Source organism: Rhinolophus ferrumequinum, chromosome X (assembly GCF_004115265.2).
Source record: "Rhinolophus ferrumequinum isolate MPI-CBG mRhiFer1 chromosome X, mRhiFer1_v1.p, whole genome shotgun sequence".
NCBI lineage: Eukaryota > Metazoa > Chordata > Mammalia > Chiroptera > Rhinolophidae > Rhinolophus > Rhinolophus ferrumequinum.
The window spans coordinates 45688583-45708649 of record NC_046284.1 but is presented as its reverse complement, the minus strand read 5'-3'; the positions used below and the strand labels follow the sequence as shown (position 1 = coordinate 45708649).

At 41.4% G+C, this 20067-nt stretch overlaps 2 protein-coding genes across 4 annotated transcripts in view; one reads left to right on the top strand and one right to left on the bottom strand.

Annotated features, from left to right (window-relative positions):
- Positions 1-19566, top strand: part of COL4A5 (collagen type IV alpha 5 chain) — a 370566-nt gene extending 351000 nt beyond the window's left edge. The window contains exon 42 of one of the 3 annotated variants that reach the window (XM_033112875.1): positions 18193-19566. In XM_033112875.1, coding sequence (XP_032968766.1) covers positions 18193-18229 — 37 coding nt within the window. In that variant the 3' untranslated portion in view covers positions 18230-19566. Of the gene's footprint in view, positions 1-3427; positions 3461-10036; positions 10542-18192 lie in introns of those variants that run through there. The other 2 variants (XM_033112869.1, XM_033112893.1) reach the window with 2 other exon arrangements.
- Positions 761-17335, bottom strand: IRS4 (insulin receptor substrate 4). Its single transcript, XM_033112926.1, has 2 exons — positions 13530-17335; positions 761-3508 (listed from the first exon to the last, which is right to left on the bottom strand). The coding sequence occupies exons 1-2, from the start codon at positions 17275-17277 to the stop codon at positions 3504-3506; spliced, it is 3753 nt and encodes a 1250-aa protein (XP_032968817.1). The 5' UTR covers positions 17278-17335; the 3' UTR covers positions 761-3503.
- Positions 19567-20067: the final 501 nt, after the last annotated feature.

Below are 20067 nucleotides of genomic sequence, written 5' to 3'. Positions count from 1 at the left end.
AAGTTTTGGGGGTGTTAAAAGTAATATGTCCATTTTAAACTTTGTGGGGAGGGATCAGTGCACACATTTTAATTATACAGATTCTAAGATGACCTCTGTGGTTGTATACAGTTTCTAATGATAGACAGTCTAATTACACCTCCTTGTTATGATATTCTACACACAGCTTCTCAGGTGCATCAAGTAAGGTCAAGCGGCACAATAAACTCAATTGTCTGCACATGCACAATCCATGTAGCTTGTGGATTATGCACATGAGGTAGGAACTGTCTCTCTACTCTGTGTCCCATCTGACTCCACAAACCCCTCCTTTCCCACCCATTGATCATTGGGCAAACATTGGTCTCAAAGGCATATTTACTTTCACTGCCCTTATGCGTGGCAAGGGTGATTTGGTAAAGGAAATAATCAGAGAGGCAATTACTTTTCTAGCCTTTCTTTAAACCTTTGGTTTCTGATAAGGCTGGCAATATAATTTGCTAATATATTCTTGATATCCAATCCATCCATCCTTCTATATTCCATCAATGCAAAAATGTTTTCTGCCTGTTCACTGGTGTATTTTCCATGGACTCTTATTTGCTTTCACAGCAATTAAAAATAAGTAAATGAAAAAGGAGTCATTTAAAGGGCAGGAGTAAGTGGAAAGGGAAGGAGACAAAAGAAAACTATAAATGATTACCTTAACCTCACTGAGTAGTCACTTCAGTGTAGGATTCGTACATTTTCATGATTGACACAAAAACTCAGGTAAATTCTACTAGTATCACCTCAATGTTTGGAGAATCAAGAGTTGTTGTGTTAACTCTATTAAAAAAGCCTCATGCTTCTAGGTGTAGTGACTTTAACCCAAACCCTAAATTATCCAAACTGCTTTATTCTGAAAAAATGCAGTCAATTCTACCACAGAGCAGAAAAATATATTTAAAATGGAGTAGAGACAACACTATTCAGAAATAAAATGAGTTTTCACAAAAATAACTTTCATGAACACATTTATTGCAAGTAGCTCTATGGAAAGGCAAGTCTGATATATATATAAACACTATACAGAGTTGCAAGGTTGTCTCCCCAAACTGCAAACAAGATGTTTACAAAGAAAAGACAGTATAAGAATATTTACAAAGGAAGACAAAGCCAGAGCAACTCAAAGCAGATCTGTGAAGCAGAAATAGCAAATGAAATGAACTGTTGGAACTATAGTTTTAGCTCTTACTGAGCAAGTGACTATGTCTGATTTCAAACTAAATGTAGGTCACACACAAAAAATCATTCCATCATTGGTGTTTCTTAACAGCAGCATAAACTGGTAGCTGGAAGGTGATATGTTGGTTCACATATTCTAGAAAGATCCTTCCAGCACAATACTGAATAAATTAGTTGTGTCTGTAAACTAAGAAGTAGTGTCAAAAAGACTGCATATTTGTTATGCTGTACCTGTGACTATTTGTACCTGTTATTATTTGTATGTACTGTTGTATATGAGGTTTCCCATTCATTTATTCAGCAAGTGTTACATCTGTGAAGTACCCTGCCTGCTGGCAGCCCCTGAACCTAATATGCAAATAAAGCAATATAGCATTTTCCCCCAAATAATCTTTTCTCTTCCACAATTCTGAATGATTATGATTTAACTTACTTGAAAATAAAATGATGACAGAAGGCTTGAAAAACGGCTGCCTAAAAGAGTGCATTGTTATCATAATGAACAAAAGCCACACTGCATTATTTGATTAGACTGGAAATAGAGAAGAGTCTGAAGAACTGATGAAATCAATGCCTTAGTTGTGACCAATAACTGTAGTGATTAGTACTGCAACCACAACCTCTCCTCAGCGCCATTCACAAGGGAAAAAAGAATCTCCCATCCCTTTGGTTGGAAAAATAATAGAAATCAACTCGGTTCTTCAGAAAAGTTAGCTTAGCAACATGTACTATAAGCCTGCTTGGAGATAGAAGTACACGTTCAAAGACATCAAAACCGAGTGGCAAAAAAGTTTAGGTAAATATTACACTACTTTAAAGTTGCACATTAAATGCGAAGCAATTTTTTTAACAGTTACACACAACAGGTACAGCTACAGTCACTTGTACACAGGTACACAAGGGTGTGCATACACACAAATAGGTGCACACACACACTAGCACTCATACACTTCGACAGTCATTCATACCCATTTGTGGGATGATGAGGTTTGCCAGTGATGGTACGAGTAATGAATTGTGTGCCACCACATAACAAAACTCTGGGCAAGCTTCAAGACCTTTGTTCCTGTCCTCTGTGATCACCACCTGTTATTGTCATATTCTCAAAGGTCCAGGTTCCTAAAATCTTAATTCAGTTTCCATCAGAGGCAAGCAAAAATGGGGTGGAGGGGGTGGAGGCTTGCTCTGATTTTTTTTTTTTTAATTTGGTACATCTTACATAGGCTCATTACCCAAAGGGAAACAAGGCCTTATAAGAGGTTCTATTTGGCTTAAGTTTTAGTCAGGACATTCATTGATACGTACACACTAATTACTTGAATATGGGAAACTGATCTACTTATAGGAGCCTTGGGCATAGAGGGGAGTGTGTCAAGGAGAGAGCCAGAGATGGGGAGCATGAAGGGTGAAAGGGTAGAGAGTCCCAGAGAGGCAGAGAGGGGCTTTGTGGGGAGACTTCTGAAGAACTTTTCTTCTTTTAGGGGGAAAACGTGGGTTTCAAAATAAAAAAAATAAATAGAGATTTTGGAAATGCTCAATTGATTTACAAGCAGAATATCACAGTGTTGTACACGGACACCTAGATAATCTGTTCCTCAGTTCTGCCTTTAATATGTTGGAAATGCTCAACCAAGGTATCAATTCAGCTGATATTTAATGTGGACAGAATGTTGCAGTTTTGCTAATGAGCAAAACCTGAGATAATCTGTCCTTTGGCTGTGCCTTTAAAATACTGGAAATGTCCCATCAAGATATCAGTTCACTTGACATTTAATTCCTTGATCAAGAAATGTTTTGATATATGCTATTCAGAGAAAAAGATTCTAGATCATACCTACCTTCTCATGAACATAACTTTCCTTTCTCTGCTCTTGTTTAAAGCATTTTCAACTTCAAGCTAAATCTAAGTATTACACATCAGTAAAATTGATATTGGCCACATTTATACATATGTAAATAACATTTTTGTAAAAAGGGAAAGAGTTATGAGATGCTCACTTTTATAGTACTCGTTTTCTTTCGAAGAGACAGACTGGGGAGGGAAACCAGAAAACAAAAACAAAGTACAGTGTACATTTCTTAATTCAAAAATCACTGGATCCGTAAGGCAGTGGTATGAATAATCTGTGTTACTATCATTCAACTGCCAGCATCCACTTGAAGGCTTTTCGAAATTCAGGTTGCTTTCCAATCAGAAACCTCTGAATTTTCTTTCTTTTAGGTAGATCTGGAGTAGACAAAGATGAAATTTCACTAGCATCCCCTTTCTTCTAAAAGGTGTTTTTGTGGCAATATAATCACTCTAGAAAAAAGAGACGACAAAACAAAAGTTACTTGCAGAAGTAAAGTATGAAGCACTTTCACCCCCACCCCGTTCCAAAGAAAAACAAAAACAGAATTGAACTAGTAGTTTTTGAGAGCCGTGTGGAGGAGACTGCCTTGGAATGGATGTGCCTAACTCTGCCAGCTGCCTATGACAAACACCAGCACAAGCCCAGCGAAGACACAAGGGCAGTTATTCCTTCGGCCCAAAGGCTGCCACTCTGACATAGCTTGTGGGTAGCAGCTTTGTACGTGCATGCACTCTTCTACTTCCTACCAGTTGGGCCAGCAAGTGAACCAGGCATTGGTTCACTTATAAGAGGTTCTATTTGGTAATAAAGATAAAGATAAAGATAATTTGTTTCTTCTCCTACATGCTTAATTATGCCTTCACCAGATTATTGGCACATATCAAAGGCACATTATTGGCACAGCCTCGGTGATAGTCTCCAGTCAATCGCTGAATTTCTTCTAAAAGAGCAAAGTCATAATTGCAAAGGAGATTTGAATGAAATCCCTTTCTGTCTAACAAAAAGAAGTTCTGGTATTACTCTCTTGAATTTCTGCTAATTGCGAGGATGTATAATATAGGAAGTGCGGCAGAGGAAGGGGATCTGATACAGTTAAGAAGGCGCTGGACTGGAGGAGAGATGGGGATACATAAATGGTCAACAACTTGATTATGGGATGGTAGTGTCACTTTAAGGCCAACGTATTCTATTTCATTACAGCCAACCTAACAGAATCCACGGAAAGCGTCCTCCTGAGTAGGTTTTGACTACAAGATCTTATATTGAACCAGCAGTATACAGTTTGACTATTCATTTTTTCATCGGAGATTTTAAACATGTAACAGACTTGAAGCTGGGTGAAGCATCAAAGGTCTCCTCCATTTTCCTCCCACCTATTTGTGGCTATTGGTCATAATTTGTTGTATAGGGCCATTCCTCCACACTAAAAGGTTTACAAAAATAAACACCCTGGGTTAGTAAAGCTAGTAAGCTTTCCTGTCAGCAGTAGGCTTAGGAAATTGTAGATTCCTACTATCGATCAAATTTACACAGGATAAAAGGCGTCTGTGATAGCCATAGGTTAACCATGAGAGTGCACATTAGCAATTCAATTATCAGCTGCAAAATTACACTAGAGTAGCATTATAGAATTTTGCATATACTATCAGCTATATGTTTTTAACAGAAATTTAAGGTTTGAAAGGCGTATCACCTAATTTAGTTTGCTACGTTGTTTTAACATAAAAATATATCACATAACCACACTGCATGTGCTTTAAAGGGGATTTCTTACTAACCTATATAATACACCACATTTCATAGATATTTTTCCCAGAAACAAACAAATTAAGTTCCATATAACTACCCTACCAACATTATACTAAGCCTGATATTTGAAGCATTTGTTGTTATCAGAATTGTTTTGGTTTTTTTTTATTCTTTTTTACTTTTCTTTCTTTTTTTTTAAATTAAAGTTTACTGGGGTGATAATGGTTAGTAAAGTTACATAGGTTTCAAGTGTACACTTCTCTAATACATCATCTATACATCACATTGTGTGTTCATGACCCAGAGTCAGTTCTCCTTCCATCACCCTATATTTGATCACATTTACCCTCATCTACCACCCCCCTTACCCTCTGGTAACCACTAAACTATTGTCAGTGTCTGTGAGTTTTTGTTTCTTTGTTTGTTTGTCTTGTTCCTTTGCTGCTTTCAGTTTTATATACCACATATCAGTGAAATTATATGGTTCTCGACTTTTTCTGACTTATTTTGCTTAGCATATTAATCTCAAGATCCATCCATGTTGTCGCAAACGGCATTATTTCATCTTTTCTTATGGCAGAGTAATATTCCATTGTATACATACACTACATCTTCTTTATGTAATCATCTATTGAAGGATACTTTGGTTGTTTCTCTTCTTTACTTTTCTCAAATGACAGACGTTCTACTAAAAATTTGATTCATATGCCAATTGCTTTCCTATAACACCTACAAAAGCGTTAAGTGAACGCTTGGTAACATACTAAAACCTAGCAAATAATGGTTTGATTTCAAGTATACTTTAGCAAATATACTTGTCAATTCTTGTTTAACCATGCTAGTAGAAAGAAATAATGCTATCCAAAACAAGATAATCCAAAAATAATTTAATTTGCTTTTGAAATGCATTATGGGGACAGATTTACTTTTATAATCCTGTTTTACTTAGGCCAATACTAAAATAAGTTTACATTCACTGAGCACATTCCAAAGAACAGACTAAGGAAGTAACTCAGAAGCTTGCTATGTAGTACAGGAAAACTATTTAGAAATAGCCTGGAAAATGAATATCAAAGGCCTGACAATCATATTTTAGTTCTGTATTCTGTTCATTTTGATATCATTCCATCACTTGAAAGGTAAATGGTGATGCTTTTAATAGTGTGGTCTGTTTTTGATGTACTATTTCCACTTGACATTGACAGGTTATAAATAATTACTTTATTGGTATTCTTACTTTCCAATTAATCAAAAAAATTTTTAATGACAAGTTAAGTCCATCCCCTTTAATGAGTTATACTCTTCAAGTAATTCTCCTCTGTGGGAGAAAAAACCTCAATGGACTCTGATGGGTCAAAACATCTTCCTACTCCTGCCCCCAAAACCTGCAGCTATCCTTTCCTTCTCAAAACAAATGAAGTAATCTTTTCTGTTTCAATTTGTATAGTGATATAAACCTGAACAATAATCTGTAATATACTAATAAAGCACACATGACTTCAATATCCCTGGAAATTTGTAAAGTGAGCCAAGAAGTCAGTTTCTCTAGGGCATTCCAGACCTCTTTATATGAATCATAAACACGCCTCTATTACAGTTCGAAGTCTAAAACAGCAATGGTTCTCCTGCCCAGCAGAAGCCAAAACTATAAGAATACACGCAGTTATTCTCTCATTCTCTTTCCACTCTCCCCAATCTCATTGCCTTAGTTATCATTTCCATTTCTATTATCGCAGAACTCAAAAAAAAATTTTTTCAAGTTCTTTTGAAAATTCCTCACGGTTTATTAGTCTCATGTTAATTATCCTTACAAACAATTGGTGATCACACAAATAGGGGTAACCAAATAAAGCATTTGAAGGCAACCAAGCTGAAGGAAATGAAGGGAAATTGAAACATATACCCCAAAGATAACTGTATAATAATACAATTATATTATTTAGCGTAGCATTGCCTCTGACTTATATATAGTTTGTTTCCCCCCAAGAGCAGATCATCACACTTTTCTGTGCCCTGTAAACAAATGTATAGGAGGATGATTCTCTAAGACTTGATACAAATTTAAGTGCTGTCTTTCAAGACTGAAAACTAGCAATAATTGTGCCAGTCTTTTCATTGCCACTCATACCAGACAATTGTCTCCTTCATAAATCAGAAGATCACATATGTCTCTCCCTATTGTGGAAACAGTTTTGGGACAGAATAGTCAAAAGAATCTGTAAGGGAAATGGACGACACTTGTAAACTTCGAACTCCTCAAAGGTCAGTTCAATTTTTTCCCATCTGCATTTCGGTAGCCGGGACCACTTATGCACGTTCATTCCAGTCTTGATTATCTGGGTACAAACTATTTGGGGATCAGCTACAGGATTTTCATCCCAGGTCAGCTTCTCCACTTCCTCCAAACACACACTTGGGCCACTTCACTCTGCTGCCTAGTTACTGCAGACTTAAAGAATTCAAGTTACTAGAATTCTAATATAGGCAGTCTCCAATTTACAAAAGAGACATATTCCGATGTTCATTTTTTAGTTGAAACAGAATAAATTATCCCATAGAAACAATGTTATAAATAAATGGTGGATAGGTTCATAGGTTCGTCTACACATGCCTATATTAAACCTATTCAGTTCCTGAAATAACAAGATAAACTACTTTGACTATGGCCAACCGTCCCTTACAACACCATTTCTGTGGGAAGATGTATTTTAAGTTTCAATTTGGGACTCCAGTAAGATATCTCTTGTAGCCATGGCAATAGGAATAGTGAATAATAATTGGGGTCAGAGTGGCAGTGGAAAGGAAACCATGGTAAGAGCTTCAGCCACAATAAGGAGTCCTTCAGAGGGTCGGAGGTGGGGATTTGAGGGTGAGGACAGCGTTAGTATGCCTTCAAGGCTGGAGGCACAACTTATGAAAAAGCGGGAGTTAAAAATCACATTAATTGGTCAGACTTTCAAGGGCACCTTGGGTGTGCATGTGAATTTTCAAGATGAATTTAGAGATAGAGACTTCATCGCTATTCCAAGTTTCAAGTATACAAGGAGAAAATTAATAATCATACAGAGGCAAATTATATAAATTGTGAAAACTAGCTAAAGTGACTACCACGGGGAATTGGATATTCAGTAAGTCCAGAAGGTCTGACTAGCATCAAACATATTGTGGTCAGTTCAGCCATGAAAATAGCTTTAAAGAGGCCCAGCTGTCTCTGTGACAGCCAGTGAGAGTAGAGCAGGAAGCACAGCCCTGGATGTGCGGAACAAATTGCCCTGCAGAGAAGGCTGTTTCTGTAAGCTAAGTCCAAGCAGGCTATGAACTAGGAGCGAGCAACCTCTGGCAGAATAAGTCCTCCACCCCCAGAGTGGCCCTCAATTTTTCTACCAGAGAGACACCAGGAAAGGGTAGGTTACTGTGAAATTAGGGACACAAGTTCAGCAAAGGGCACATGAGGGTAAGATGTAATATAACCAATGCAACCCTAACCAATAAGAAAGGGGTGTCAGGAAGCTAGGGGGAAAAGCAGCAATAACTTTCTCACTTCACAAAATATTTAAGTACATATTTTTTATTAATTCTAAAAGCAATTAAATCTTTGCCATAAATGATAAGGTACCCTTTTTAAAAAGGCACATCTAAAACAGGATATATGTCTACATTTTTAAAACATCTTTAAACATTCCTATGTCTCAAGTGTTCAGCCTACATTTCCAAAAGAAGATGGAAATGTAAGACCTGTGGCTGCATAACCAATAACCAGTGCAGTATTGTTAGAGAATATAATTGGAGCTCATATGGCAAGCAAATTATCTTGGCAATTTTATCAATAGCTTTAAAATTAGCAATTTGATAATGTGGTAAAAACTGAGTGTATTGTAATATATTCATTTCATTATTATAAAAGGTGGCTTTTTTCATCTCTCATTTCTCACTCAAGACCAAGCAATGTTTTCCAGTAAATTCTCCTCACCGTCCAAGAGCTTGGCATCACCTCTTAGCCAAAATATACTGCAGGCTTTAATTAAGCATTTTACAAAAGCTACTTTCCAATACTGCCAATAAAATGTCTGGGTTACTTTTAAATAGTCTTAAAGCATTAAAAAGGTGCTAAACAAAATGAATTTAATTTTAAACAAGGGTTTCTATGTCCCAAGGAAAGGATTTGATTTTCAAGACTTCTAAAATCTATTTGCCTAACTGCCAAAAGCAAGTTTATTATTTTTTTTGAATAAAGTGCATCTATGTCTACGGCGTTTTCTTCCACCTTTCTCACTTTATCCTGTTTTGCCCACTGCGATGGTTTAGACTAGAATGTCAGATTTTATACACATAGAAAAAATGAAATTAAAAGACTTGCTATAACTGGCAAATGTCAATGGATTATTAGGAAATCCAAAGATACCCAACTTCAGTTAAGGAAATGACCATTAAAGGAAGTTTACTGAATGCACTCTCATTTCACTTTTCTTCCTTTAAATGTTTCCACGGGATCCAAATAGATACACACACTACTTGTGTTTGGGAGGTAAAGATATGCAAACTCCTCCCTAGACCAGATTTAAAATCTTCAGTTCCAGAACAGGTCAAATTATTTTATTCTGAGAGTCATGGCAAACAGTTCAATGTAATGAAATTTACCGAAGCTCCTGGCAGGTGGTTCACAATGATAACACTCTAAAGGAATTACTTACAACAAAATGTGCTACTATCAAATTCAAGAAAACTTGAACATTTTACCAATCTTTGCCTATATAATAATCTTTCATCAATAGGAAAGAACAGATTGAATATTGGTGTGCTGGGTGGAGCACTGGACTTGAAATCAGATGTATGGGTTTGATTTGCAGCTCTGCCACTTACCTTTTTGACTATGGGAAAATTCTTAACACCGACTTCAGTTCCAGCTCCTTCTGTCCCCCAGTAAGATAATGAATGTGAATGTGCTGTGCAAATTGTAAGACAGTATGCAACTGTAAAACATGCCCTCAATCAACAAGTTGACAATTTAACAACAGTCCCTTTTAAATCACACACAGTATTCCTTATTTCTCCCTCTACTGGTTGGTTACCCTCATCTATTGCAACAGGAAAAATCTGGGCTCACTCTAGGTCTTGTTTAAAGAAGATGTTTTGCTAGCAGGAGAAATTTTTACCCTGGAAGCATCACTCTTAGAATGAATGCAAATGAGTTGAATTTAATTGAATGAAGTCCTCTTTGATTGTTACAGGTCAAATACCTATACAACAACTGACTGTCCAATTTGTTTTGAGGAGTGAATGTTTCCTAAAATAAATGACTCATCAATGGTGATTGAGAATATCTGCTATATGGAGATATTATTCTAGTAATTTATAATAAGTCCAATACAACAAAAACAATTTGCTCTTAGCACCTGTAATTTATAACAAGAGGATTTGGCAGTAGTACACTGAAAAGAATCTTACACTTCCTTCACGTTAACAACAGTGTCTAAATTTTCAAAAGGTAATTACTACAGAGTTTCTTTTCTTGCTTTTGAATACCAAGTGCTATCATAACATTACGAATTTGGCTGACCAATTCTCACACCCCTCCTAGAGCTGCCCTTATCCTCCTATCTCTGGAATGGAAAAAATTGGTGAATTTTTCACCTTAAGTCATTTAAAATTATGCATTCTATATCAGATACAGCAATAAAAAAGGCAAAAATGCATATGTGGGTGAAGAGTTCGACTAAACCTGTATAAGAGACTACATGAATGCTAATGCTTATAACCCATGTGTATAAAACGTGAAGACTTCACACTTTTTAAACTATTTCATTTATAAAAAGATCAAGTCTGAGTTATATTTCTGGGTGCTTCTTTCCAACTGTCTTCAACAAATGGCTTTAAAGCACTTCTGTGCAGTGTGACCGTGGGTAAATGAGATTGCATATTACTTTTGTGTTACATGAACAAAGCTGTCTCACTGCCTTATAATCTCACTTTATTTCACTTAAGTTCTAAACAGATCCCAATTATAAAGATCCCAACTCTGAACAACCATATAAACCACTTTAAATGAAACTAAAGACTAACTGAAAAGTGGGTTTTGAGAACAGAGAACTTTAATTTAGCTGTGTTTCTAAAGTGAGTAATAGTAACAGTAACAACAATGATAATAGTTGTATAATAATTCATGTACAACACTTACTATGTGCCAGGCACTGTTCTAAGCACTTGCCATAAATTAAAATTACCCTTTGAGATACACAACTGCTAATAAAGACAGTGCCGTTGTTCCTTTGTCAAAGCATATTTTCTGTTTTCTAGCATGAAAATGTTTGATAGGAAAGTGAAGAGAGATCAGAAATGGGTGAAAATTATTCCATAGCTTTATAGTCAAAACACATCAGAATTTATCCAGCCTGTTCTTAACACTTCACAGACAACATTCTACCATATCAATTTACATTAAAACAGTAGCAAAAGTAATTTCCTGCAGTGAGTTCTGTCTATATATCCTTCTTTTTATATAGCTCAGCAAATTATGTGCCTGAATTATCCTCCAGACCAACCATTTTTGAAAGAAACTAAATCATCAGTTTCAACTGTTCAATGTTCACTTCAGTGTTAATCCAATGACAAAATAAAAATATTTTGTAAAGTGCTTTCAAGTTCCAAAGTTCTTCCACATCTCTTGTTTCAACCTAAGCACCCACTTCCCTGTGAGATACAGCCTCCTTGTGTAGTCACTCACTAAAGAATTTCCTCAGTAAACAATACATTCAGAGAACATTAAAATAGCTACAAAGTCAATAAAAGTTATTTATAAATTTGTATCTTATGTTAAAATAATGAAAGTTGGATCTGGATAATCCTTGGGAAATCAGGGTCTATTTAAGGAATAAGATTTCACTAATTTGCTGAAACAAAGAGTATTGGAAAGTACAGACAAACTTCTCTGAAAACTTGTCCTTTCCAAGATACCACAGGGACACAGGCAGCTATGGCAAACCTACATCAATGTTATAAATGGTGTCTTCAGCATTTAGGCTCAAACAATACCAGGAGACCAATTTTCGGGTGTACTTTACAGAATAAAATGATCTGTTCCTGAAAAGCTGATTATGAATTAAATTCTTGGAAATAGAATTATGTATTTTAAATGCAAGGTTTGGGTAGTAGTGGTGATTGAGTATGTGCGTGCGTGTGTGTGTGTGTGTGTGTGTGTGTGTTGGGAGGGGGGCAGCGCAGCTCACAATTTAAAGGAGATCTGAATGGAATCCTTTGACAAGGCAAAGCATCCTTTTGTCCTTTTGATGATGACCCTTTAATGTGTCCGTGCTCCAAATGTGAGCTTTTGTGTGGCAAGTTTGCTAAAGCAGGGGGAGATAGGGGAGGGAGGCTACACCTGCACTAAATAGGAAGCTTGTTAGGTGACTGTTGTGATCAGTCCAGGACTTGTTCTGCCTGATCAAGCACAGTGGGCAGAGATCCAATCACAAAGGCATTCCACAAAGCAAGCAAAGCAAAAATCTTCACTAACTGACTCTGGAATGAAAACTGCTGGTGTCTATTCCTTCCCTTCACTGGGAAAGAAGCACATTCTACTAAAGAGGGAAGGCACTTGAGATTATTGAGACATCATCTTCTGAAATCATTTCTTGAGAATGTCGCCAGACACAGACAACAACATTGCACAATGTACGCAGTAAATTTACTCAAAGTCTTGTTTCCAACTCTGACAGCTCCCACTTTTCCTTATTTCTTCCTTTGGAAAAGTAACCCTTTAAAAAACTTCCACTGTTCCAGGGTAGGCTGCCCCAAGAGTCAGGTCTTCCTCCAGACTTATGATCTTGCTTCCCTAGATTTCCCAGAAGACACACCAACTAGATATTTTCAATGTTTTTTAAACGTTTGAAACAATACTGACACCCATTATCAAGTTGTCAGCATACCCTCTTTTGGGGGAGTTACACAAACAAAATGATTAACAGTGAAAGTTATTTGGCTGTCACTACTAGTGACAGAGGAAAGGAACACTCAAGGTTTCTGGCAACTCATCCTGTGTGTAAAAACAAAACAAATCAACACAAAAACACATTCCAGAGCCAAATACTCTCTTCTTTTAATCACCTGTTGTTTTGGATTATTTATGTTTTGCTTCCTCCAGACATTCATGCTAAAAATTTAGATTTAACCTTCTTGGTAAATCACAGCAAACTAACATAACCACGACTGCTTTTTAAAAAGTAACTTTCAGAAGAAAGTCATCCTCCCCCAAATGCTAACCGATGATTGTGACTGCTTAATATTCTGTGCTCTTATTAAAATTCCTGCAATTAAATATAGGCATTTGTAGAAAAACACCTTTTACTTGTTGATTTAAAATGAGGTGATGGGATTCAATTTAATGTGTCCTGTTTGCATAAATCATTAAGTGTTATGGACAGACATATGAAGGCATCCTCATGCTACATATCCTTAAGTTTTAACTTCTCCTAAAAAAGTAGAACCAATGTTTAAGTGATAATAGGTTCTTTCCAGATAAACTATTATTGGATTAAAACTTAAATTCTTGCAAAGATCACAAGGTATTGCATGCATAATTAAAACTGAATTCTATTTTCCATGTTAAATAGGCACCAACTAATGAAATACTAACTTACTTTTTCCTAACACTGTAGATATATTAGCGCATCAATCCATTAAGCAATGACCATTAACTTCAGAGAAATAAATGCTAAAATTACCAACCTCTTTGGGGAGAGTCGAACTTCTGATTGTCAGGTCTGGCAAAGTCCATTCTCACGTAGGTGTCGTCGTCGTCGTCATTGTTAGAATCTTCTCGCTCCAGGGGTCTCGGCACCCGGCGGCTAGGTGATGGTGGGGGAGTTGCAGCTGCAGCTGCAGCTGCAGCCCCACCGGCCCGGTTCTCACCTCCTGCAAGGTCTGAAGATGGGTTTGGGGCTCTAGGATTCCAGGCACGGGCAACGACCTGGGCACCCCTTGCTGCGTGGGCACCAGCAGCATTAGCAACAGGTTGGAACCAGCGGACAGAGGCGGGGTTAAATCCAACGGCGGCCTCAAAGCCCACAACTGCTGCGCCAATGCCCGGGGCCACGACCAGGGCGGAAGCGATGGCTAAAGCCCGGCCCACGACAAAGGTTGGCACAAGGACCGCAGCGGCAGCGGAGGCTAAGGAGGCATAGAGGTCTCTGTCCAGGCTGTCGGTTGGGAAAGCTGAGACAGCGGCTCTAGCGGAGGCAAAGAAATCTGGAGAACGGCTTTGTGGATGTCTTCTCTCTAGCTCTTCTTCCTGCAGCAGCCTAGCTACAGACGGTGGTTCAGAGCAGCGGCTGGGGGAGAGAGAAATGTCCATACAGCACTCAGAAAATGGGTCGACCACATAGATGCGACCTGTTTCAGCATCATAGCGAATGGCACTGTCAGCAAAAGGCACGGCTGGTGTCATTGCTGGGTTGAAAATCACTTCAATGTAGTCACACTCTTCCTCATTAGCATTGCTACCTGTAGCACTGGAAAGAAGAGGCAAAAGTGGCCACCTAGCACCGTCCAGAGAGAAGAGGTTGGCACCTGGAATAGCTCTTAAAAGATTTGAGAGTTCGTTTGCTAGATTTCGAAATGGCACTCTGAACTCAACATTCACATAACGAGAAAAGGCTGACTGTCTGGGATCAGCAATTATGCCCCATGAGTGTGGCAGTCCTTGAGTAAAGGGGGCTAGCATATTGCTATTTCTTTTAGTGAAGTCAATGTTGACATAGTCACTAGAGCTGTCAGCCTCTTTCTGCTCGTGTGTGGGCTTTTGTGGTTTTGGCTTGATTTTATTTCCCTTTGCAATAAAAGAAAGCTGGTTAAGTCGCTTAGCCTTGTTCTTGGGGGACCCATCATCTGAAGGCTTTGAAGGTAACCCCCCATCTCCAGTCTTTGAGAGCGACCCCTCAACTGAAGGCTTTGAAGCTACATCTTTGGGGCCCCTGATAGATGAGGTTTCTTTGTCTAGGCCCTTCCCCAGTTTTCCAGATAACATTGGTACATACTCACTGTGGTCACTCTGTCCCAACGGGGAGCTCCGAACAGGATTTGGCAGAGAGAAGTAAGAGCTCCAACTTTTGGAGGAAGAGCCGCCCTGAGGATTTCTGGGGTTTTTTGGAACTGCACCGGCTCCAGGAGCCATGAACATGTAATCACTGTCACTGTCATTGTCCTTAGAGTCATCCTCTTGATCAGGATCAGGTGCTTTTGGAGGACTTGGGGCTGTTGGTGGGCTCACTCTGGGAAACATCATCATGTACCCTCTTGAATCTTCAAAAGGGGATCGAGAGTGGAGTTTTTTTGAAGCAGAAACATTTTGAGGAGCCATTGGCATATAATCACTGGAGCTTGTTAGAGGGGCAGCCACCCCTGGCTTCATTGGCATATATGGGTCGTCCTCATTTTCATCAAAAGCCCTGGTTCTGTGGGGACCCCCAGCTGCACCTTCTGAGGTCTCTGCATCTTTGACTTCTTTGCGTTCTTTTGCGGCTCTTCTGTCAGCACAAAAATAAAGTCGGAACCGTCCCCCAGACTTCCCTTTTCCACCAGTTGCTCCACCTGGCGGGGGTGGAGGTGGAGGTGGCGGAAGTGGTGGCATTTGCTGTTGCTTGCTTTGAGTGAATTTGCCAAAGTAGGATCTTTTCTTCAGAGATTTTGCCCGTTCACCATTGCCATCGGAGCCTTTACCACTTCCTGAGCCTTTGCTCCCTCCAGAGTTCTTGCCACCACCTGAGCCATTGCTATTTCCTGGTTCCTGGCCATGACCTGAGCCATGACCACCACCGGATCCCTGGCCACTACCTGAGCCATGACCACCACCGGATCCCTGGCTACTGCTTGAGCCGTGCCCACCTGCAGTGCCCTGGCCATCTCCTGAGCACTGGTTTCCTCCTGAGCTCTGGCTACTGGAACCTTGGCCAGTTGAACCGTGGCCCCCCCCTGAGCCCTGACCATGTCCTGAGCCCCAATTGTTCATGGGCATGTAGTCACCTCCTCTGTTTCCTTCCTGATCCTCTTGGCCTTGAGGATTACCTTCTTTCCCAGAGTTGCTGGAGTCGGAACCAGATGCTTCAGGAGACAGGCAAGCTCTGTGGCTGGGGGCTTCTGCAGGGTGCGGGGCACGCACCAGGCTGGGTGCTTGGCTGCGAAGAAAGCTGGCTGGTACCGAAACCGCTCTCCTGGACCTGCGCGCTCTGGGCAGGTGCAGTCTTCCTCGCCTAGAGTGGGGCACAGGGTCGCTGGGTGTTACGTAGCGTCTGGTGAGGAGCATCTCATCTTCCCCGTCACTGATGGCCCGGAGGTGGCAAAACTGCTCAAAGCGGGACCTTCTGAGCCAGCCGCTGGGCTCGAGAGGCAGCATGTCCAGGTGCCTCCTACTGGACAGCAGGGTTAACAGGTGGGCTCCGATGCTGATGCTGTAGCTGCGGCAGCGGGCTCTGTATTCGTCTGCACACAAGGCTCTCATCTTCTCCAAAAAGAGCTCGTGCATGTTTTGGGCTACCACACAGTCATCGACCTGCATCCACAGTTCCCCCGGACCGATGACGGTGGACCTACCGACTTCCAAGAAGAAATACTGCTCTGAGTGCCCACAGCGACGGATGCTCAGGAGCTGGACGACCACGCTGGCCACTTCGGTGTTCAGTCTTACAAACACAACCTCCTCGTCGGTAAGACAGAGCCGGAACACGCCACTCAGCTCTTTTCTATGCCCCAGCCCCCTGGGTTTGACTATTACCTGCCACACATCTTTGTAGAAGGGTGGCTCCGCCGCCGCTGCGGACGCCAGCGCGGCCGGCCCTCCATCAGGTGGCGCGCCCGGCGTGCCGCAGCGGCGGCGTTTGCTCTCGAGGATGAGGCGGCTGAGCAGCAAGTACCAGCTCTCTTGCTCCGACTCGTTCTCGGCCACCATAGCGAAGTACTCGTCCTGGGTGAAAAGGGCGATGAGGTGTCGGTACCTTGCGTCGGCCCGCTGGCTCACTGAGAAGCACTGGTACAGGGTGATCACGCGCCGCGGTGGGATGAGCGCCGGGACCCCGGCGCCGGAGGCTGCCGCCGCGGCTGCAGCCGCCGCGGCGCGGACACTGTGCCGGAACTTCCTGGCATTTTCATAGTATTCCAGCCGAGCTGGGGCGTCGGCGGTCTCGAGTTTGAGCACGAAGTAGCGCCTGTGCCCATGCTTCTGCTTCCGCAGGTAGCCCCGTTTGCAGACTTCGTCCCCGACGGGGAGGTCCTCCTCATCAGACTCGGAGTCTGACCGGGAGCCAGTGGCTGTGGAGAGCCACATGGCTCCCGGACAAGACGACCCGGTCCCAATGGGTGCGGTCGGGGTTCTCAAGGAAAGAAGTGGGGTGGTCGCCACCACAGCTAGAGCTGCCGCTGTAGCCGCTGCTGTATCTCTCAGTCTCCTTGTCGCTTGGTCGCAAGCGAAGGAGCAACTCGCCATGGTGATGCACGTTGGTTTTAAGGTGAGCAAGGGGGAGGGGGGCTCCGGGAAGGGAGGGCTGGGGGAAGAGGCCGTCAACCCCCGTCTGCCTGCCGGCCCCAGCCCCCTCCCTCCTGGGCCCGCGCCCCCGCCCACTCCACTCTGAGCGCGCGGCGGGCAAAACAACACGTGACCGCAGCCTCACGCGGCCGCAGCTGCGGCTCTTGCTACCCGCGCAGTGGAGGGGCGAGAGCTGCAGCCAGCAGAGGTGTGCAAGGGAGGGGGCGGCGAGCCCAAGGGGCGGGGCCAACTCCAACCCAACCTAGACCTTTCGGGTGAATATCCCAGCCTGAGGGCCACGGGAGGAGGCGGGGCTCTCTGTCCACGCTGGTCCTATAACTAGGAATCCAAGAAGGCACAGCAGGGCGGGAGAAGGCCGGGAGGGGCAGAGGAGAGAGTGGTCAGCGATCGGAGCCGGATGCGGGCTCCACAACCACGGCTCGATTGGCTGGAGAGGGCGAGAGGTGGCGGGAGGGGGAGGAGCACAACCCTGTCCCGCGGCGCCAGAGTGGAGAGCTGGCACTGTAGCCGGACGGTTTGTTTGTTTATTTGGGAAGCGGGAGCCAGGTGAAACTGTTGCAAGGTTCTCACTGGATGAGATGGGAGCCAATGGGAGTGTCCGGCAGGAAGGCGGGCCTGAATTAATTAGTTTGGGGGACAGGAGAGGAACTGGGGGGCGAGGGGCGTAGCTTGGGTCCCTGAGTAGGCTCCGCTGTCTGGTTGTCGCTCACTGAGGCGGTAAACAACCCTCTCCAAGTAGCTGTTAATAGTAGTGATAAACTCCTGCAAAGCCCTGAGCCACGGTGACCAGGAGACCTAGCCGATCGCACTCTTTCTCTCCGTGTCCCTAATATATATTCTCTATTCTTTTCACAGTCTGGTCCACTCGCTCCCGCCGCGAACGGTGAGCTGAGCGTCTAGGGAGAAAGTGTGAGCATCCCTCTGGAAACGTTAACGATCAGGGCCCTCAAACCTGCCGCACACCTCGCTGCAGGCACTCCTGAGCCCGCTCCAGCCCTGACAAAAACGGTGCTGAGGCTTTGCCCTCAAAAAACAGCGATGCCCTCAAAATGAACATAATTTTTAATCAGAGCGCATTTCCAACCCACGAAAAGCAGCTTGGCTAAAGATGGTGTTTCTGGCTATTTGATTAATGATAGCTGGAAGCACAAATTTGGGGGCCTGCAAAGTAAGTATACAGCCATATTTAAAAACAAATCGGACTAAATTCTTACTGAAAAACACCAGTGTTGAGCTGTCGTGATATTTTCCCATGGGAGATGCTCTGAAAGGCGCCTTTAAGAGAATTTCAAATTAATATTAAGTTTCCCTTTCCTTGAGCAAGACCAAAAAACTTTAGAAAAAGAAATGCTCGTACCTAGAATAAAGGATGATGCCGAATACAAATCCTAGAACATATTTCACATCCCTCGCATCAAGAAAAGATTTTTGCCGAATTTCAGTCTACAACTTGGTACCACAAAAATAAGAACTACTGCTTCCCTCGTTTCTGGAAAAACTGCTGGAGTGTAAGTGCAACCTTCTGAAGTGTTTCTCTTTCAATCTCTCTGTCTGTCTCTCTCTGTCTCTGTCTCTCTCTCTCTTTCACTGGGATTTTAGGAAATGGGTCGGTATTACATTAAAATGTGAAAGTTGTGACCACAATTGCAAACAGCAAATTGAAGTGGGGGGAAGGGAGAAACGTGGTATTTCTAAAAGAATGGAATGTTGGTTCACCTTTGCCCTAGGGTAGATGCTGCAAAGTATATTATTTATAAAATCTAATGGTAAATAGGCAATGTATGCATTATAAAAATAAACCCCATCTCTGCTGTCTTAAGAATTTGTTCTCTTTTGGAAACAGAATAAACATATTTGGATGAATGGCTCCTTTCTGATGCTCCCATTTTGGGAAAAAGGAAATTGGTTTTAGTTGTTTCTGAAATCTTAGAAACAATCATAACATTCCCTCTGCTGCCAGGGATTTATAAGGGCAGTATATTCACAGGTGCTAGAAGCAGCTGTGGTTTCTGAAGGGAGTAAGGGCAGAGTGAGTGTGGATGCTGAGAGAGCCCTGACTGGAACTGCTACCTACATGTTTCAGCTGCCTAGTCACATATGTAGAAGATTCCTTACACTTATAACCAAAATGTTAATGAATAAAATAATTTGAGTTTTTGTAATAGGTATTATGATATTTCACAAGTCTTTCCAAGCACAGGGTTTGCTTTCCGGAGAAATGTTTTGAAAACAAGGCAATGCATTTGCAAGTGCTTTGAGGAAAAACATGACATTTTAAAATGTATTGAAAAACATTAAACTGCAAGTTAAATAAAATTTGGAAAATACTGAAAATAATAGGTTTAAAAATCCTCATGTCTTTATAGAATTTTTTTCCTATGGAGTGGTAGGCTTACAACGTATATAATTTATCTTGTTCTTTTCACTTAACATTACCTAGTAACATTTCCCCATATTACTATGGATAAGGCTAAACATCATTTAAAATTCAGTAAAGTACTCCAGGTAGCTGTGTATTAATGCACTTAATCATTGTTCTGCTTTGAAGTATTTAGGTGGTTTTCAATTTTTTTCAATATTATAAATAATGCTGCAATGAACATCTTGTACCTATAGCTTTTTTTAATGCTTAGAATTATTCCTTTGGGACAGAAACAGGCATAGAATTACTGGGTTAAAAGGTATGAATATTTGATACATTATTTTCAAAAAAATATATTAGCTTGCCCT